Here is a 5,000-nt window from a genome sequence, read left to right on the forward strand (position 1 = left end):
GTCAAAGTGCCAGTCTAGCCTTGGCTCCAAATAATTAATTTTGTTTACACAGATGGCTTCACAAGTACTTAATCATTAAGGATCAGCTACTAGGCCTACTTAATCAAGCTTATTTGCCTTAACTCTTGAAGTCTTTAGAAAAAAAATGTTTATTTCTGTTAGTGTCATCATTATAATCCTTTCATAATCAACAATAACAGTAGTGATGGAAGTTTTTAAAACTCTCTTTCCAAAAATTAAAGAAATTAGATAAATAGATGAGGTCAGGTGGGCCTAATATCTGACTTGGTGATAAGCCTTTCAGGAGCCAGGAAAGTGAACAGTAACGATAAATACACACACTCCCAGTATTAATGCTTTAGAATCATTATGTATTTTGTCTTTTTTGTCTTTCTTTTTTTGAGGTTCCAATAAAAATCAATCTGCGAGTATGTTGCTATTCTCTGCCATATAAAAAAAAATAAGTATTACCCTGAAAATCATCTTTTTAATAATACAAAATGCTCACCTGCATATATAATTGCCTTTGTATAGTATTACAGGGATTGGAAATCTTGCACGACAACGGGCAAATTTTGCTTTTAGAATGTACTCCCGTAGTCTTGAACCATCACTCTGGTTTTCTGCTGTCCCTTCTCCCACACTCTTGCTGCCCTCTGATAAGAAAAAACATTTCATTAAAGGACTGCGTATATCAGAAGACCTTTCTTCCCTACTAATTAAACATACAAAAAATACATAAAGCACACATTATATTGGATCATATCAAAGAGGGATGAAAGTGCAAGTATATGAAAAGTCTAAAGATTTGCTAGGATGAAGTATTTGTAGGCATTTTGAGTTTGACATTATGAAAACATTGAAACTTTAGTCCATCAATTTATTTGAAGTAATTTTGTGAAAATAGCCAACCTCCTTTTGGCTATCTTGGTTTGAAAACCTCATAAATCTGTAAATCTGTGGAATATTCTCATCCCTGATCATAAAACAAATCAAGAGGCTACATCACATACACACGAACCAGATTCAATCCCTACCAGGCAGTGACCCTTTCCTTAGCGAGGGTGAGCTCCCGGGATGACCATTAACTGAGACCGATGCAGAAGTGGCTCCTAATACAACAGAAGAAAATGAAGGAGCACTGCCTCCAGGAACCATAGAAGGCGAGGCCAGATTGAGTGGCGAGGGTGTTGTTAGGGTGAGAGGACACAGAAGCTCTGGTGGCTCTAACCCTTCTGGACCTAACTCACACTCTGGTATGAAGAGACGGTTTGGGTAGCTATTGCAGAGCTCTCCTCCAACGTTGGGCACGACCTGTGATAATAAAGTGAGGGTTACAGAAAGCATCACCACATGATAAGGCTTCTGAAATTAATTAGCTTTCAAATAGAATCTACCATACAAAAACAATTTTAAGCATAACATACAATAACATTAACATTCTTCCCTAATAGTAAAATTTCCACAGAATATCTGAAACTTCTGTAATACATTACTTTAACTTACCATGCATTTGTAATCTAACTTCCATAACTCCAGGCACTTCTTTATTATCTGCTCTGTCTGAAAGTAGCAAAAGGAAAATTAATGTAGAGCATAGAATTTCTCATTGGTGTTCATTATAACTCTAGGGGAACCAAAAAATTTCTGTTTATGAAAATAAGTAAGTATACACTATGTCCTTCAAAAGTTTCCTTTACTGAATCAGAATCAAAACACTAAATTACACATATGTGGTGTTGAAAGCGTACACAGAAATTCTCTAGATGTCTTGGTTCTTTTCAACTATACTTAATATAAATAGCAATTAATATTTTTGAGGAACGTCAGGTACTAATCTAGTGCTTTTGTTTAGCTTTTTCAAATTCCAAATATGATATTATTGAAATATCTTGTAAAAAAAGTGTGATGGCTGAATCATATGATCTCTACTTTATATCTTTCCTTCAAATGTTAAACCACTTATTTTCTGAATAGAGAAACTCTCATCAGTTACTTCTTAACAAATACTTTATATTTTGAAAAATAAACCATACACACATAGTTATAATATATCATAATGTGTATATAACTAAGACTAGAAATGAAGGAGAAAAAATATGTATCATATGTATCAATAAACTATTCTCAATATCAACAGATTGATGTCCTCTGTTTGGTTGTAGTTTATGTAGACAAATAAAAATTGATACTCTAGATAAGCTTGTGTTGGCTATACCATCTTTCTGCTTTTCATGTTATTGTGGCAAGTGAATTTTTGTCTAGGCTCTAAATTGTCTAATTATTGTATGAATCCTCCTTCTTTGCATCTTTCCATATAATTATGTCACTGCAGACCCAAAATTATACTTAACTAAAGGAAGGGGGAAGGGGGGGAAAGAAAGAGAAAGAATAAGAGATGGGGAGTGGGAGACAAAGTTGTTGAAGGAGAAGAATAAAAGAAATTCTACTCACCCTTTTGTCTGTCAGCACTGATAAAAATGTAAACATGAAATCTAATTCTTTGTTTATCTAATAAAGTGCTGCATCAACAATCTGTTGATTCCACCTAGTTCTTTCTTCCCTACTGCAGGACACTGCATACTAATACTAAAGTTGTTCAATATCTACCATAATGAAAACAGTATATCTTCCCTGATGGATATTAATTGTGATTGTCACCACCTATTATCATAATGATTATCACTCGTATTATGAGACACTTGCAACACATTAACCCGTCAGCGAAACACTGTTGGCTGCAGATTGCAAAAGCTTGATGTGATTGGCTGGCAGGAGTAAGATGCTGGTCCAGCTCTCGGTTTAAGGTGTCCCAAGTGTCTCTATATATGAGCATTTGGCTTATAACCCAACACCTTCATACATGATTGACTGCTCTACTGATTTATAATCTTATTGATATAAGGATATACATCAAAAGGAACAAGCATATCAGTATAGCCTCAAAAATGGTGAAAATGAAAATAAATAGAAAAGAAGAGAGGAAGGGAGAAACAGGGAGAGAGAGCAAAAACAGAACAAAGAGGGAGAGGGAAGTGAAAGGGGAAGGGAGATAGAAAGGGAATAGAAATATGACATATGAAAAGTAGTCTTGAGATTTGGTAGACCTAGTCTATCTACTCCACACACATACATACGTGCACAGGCACCCGCAAATACACACACACACACACACACACACACACACACACACATACATACATACATACACATACACATACACATACACATACACATACACATACACATACACATACACATACACATACACATACACATACACATACACATACACATACACACACACACACACACACACACACACACACACACACACACACACACACACACACACACACACACACACACACACACACACACACACATACATACATACATACATACATACATACATACATACATACATACATACATACATACACATACACATACACATACACACACACACACACAAAGTAAAAAAAAAAAGTAGAGGTAATACTAGATCTGAATATAGAAATCCATAACTCTATAGTTATGCAGCTGAGTCTAGCTTTGCCATGGCTTCTGTACTTCCGGATTCACACTCCAGCAAAGGCAAACAAGCCTCTTGTCATATATATTCTGGAAAGGTAGAAATCATCAACCTCCCTGGTGATACAAGGAATTAGAGTCAGTTTTACAGTGCCAAATACACATGAGGGAAATACAAAGTCCTGAGCCAGAAGATGAAGTATTGAGGCCATGGCACTGCTTCTTGCAGCCTTATGTAGATAATCACCAAAATAGGAGAAATGTGAAATAGCTGACTGTAGTGAGGAAAAAAGAGGTAAGAATTTTCGATAAAACACAAGAGAAATTAAAAGGAAGACGGAAAAGAAATTGCTAAATCAAGTGATTTGGGGCAACAAATGACTATGAGAATAATAATCAGGAGAATGGAGATAACAAACAATGATAACTGTTAAAAACAAGGGAGCATTAACATATTTATTATAATAATAGCTATTTCTTTTTAGAAAGGATAATAAAACAGCACTTTTTCACAAATAAAAGATTTCAAAATCCATTTGGGAAATAATTAAAGGTTACTGGATGACAAGAGTAATAGATATCATACTAAAATAACTTTTAACATATATACTTTCCATTTGCGAGTAACATACTGTTATCAACATTAATACCATACTACATATTCACACACAAGGTCTTTCTGATGACTCTTACTTTACATTCCATTCATTTAACAAATACATGTTTCACATGACTTTTAATTCCTACAATGAATTTTAACTGGATTTGGTTATATTTGTTTTCAGCATTTCACATATATTTTGGATCGTAAGAATACCATATGCGCACACAATCAGAATAGTCACGGTATTTCCTTCCAGATTCACGCAATTGGACATTTATTCTTCTTCATTCATAAAGGGCAAGCAGCATTCCTCCCTCCATCTAGTATCATTCCGGGTTCAGGCAACACTCGAGGATAGAATGAAGGACGCATCCCTCTTATCGGGAGAATTCATTTACGGCCTTTTCCGCCAAGAAATATAATGGCACCGCCCACCACTGCCAACTACACACACCACATGTTATACTCCAACCCACCGTGGCACTACTTTCTCTTGCTCTGTATGTGTTCTTCCCGAAAAACGTGAGGAGTTCCTCTATATCCTTAGTCCTTATTTCCGCCATTTTCGCTCCTTTATAAGTATCTGGACGGCAGAGAATCTACTGCGGACTCCTTCTCGAGGTCATCATCGTTGACAAATTAAACAGACGTAGTTGGTCCAGCTGCTGACCGTAAACATACTTTCTATACACGAACATCCTGCGCTATATAAACGTTTTACTTATATTACAAGTGACACGCCGTCATTCGCCAAAAAGCAAAATACTTAGCCAATCACGATCAAAATGCGAATATTGAGTAGAATGTGATGAACTTTAGAATGATCGTTTTACTCAATTTGCTCCCTTGGCGGTGACGTATA

General features: G+C 35.8%; 1 protein-coding gene across 1 annotated transcript in view; it reads right to left on the minus strand.

Annotated features, from left to right (window-relative positions):
* EDTP (Egg-derived tyrosine phosphatase) overlaps positions 1 to 4,830 on the minus strand; it is a 34,005-nt gene extending 29,175 nt beyond the window's left edge. Inside the window, exons 1-4 of the mRNA XM_070133721.1 lie at positions 4,615 to 4,830; positions 1,507 to 1,563; positions 1,038 to 1,314; positions 509 to 656 (exon numbers count right to left, since the gene is read on the minus strand). Of these exons, the coding sequence (XP_069989822.1) occupies positions 509 to 656; positions 1,038 to 1,314; positions 1,507 to 1,563; positions 4,615 to 4,701 (569 nt within the window). The 5' untranslated portion in view covers positions 4,702 to 4,830. The remainder of the gene's footprint in view (positions 1 to 508; positions 657 to 1,037; positions 1,315 to 1,506; positions 1,564 to 4,614) is intronic.
* Positions 4,831 to 5,000: the final 170 nt, after the last annotated feature.

This window comes from Penaeus vannamei, chromosome 19 (assembly GCF_042767895.1).
Source record: "Penaeus vannamei isolate JL-2024 chromosome 19, ASM4276789v1, whole genome shotgun sequence".
NCBI classification, from domain to species: domain Eukaryota; kingdom Metazoa; phylum Arthropoda; class Malacostraca; order Decapoda; family Penaeidae; genus Penaeus; species Penaeus vannamei.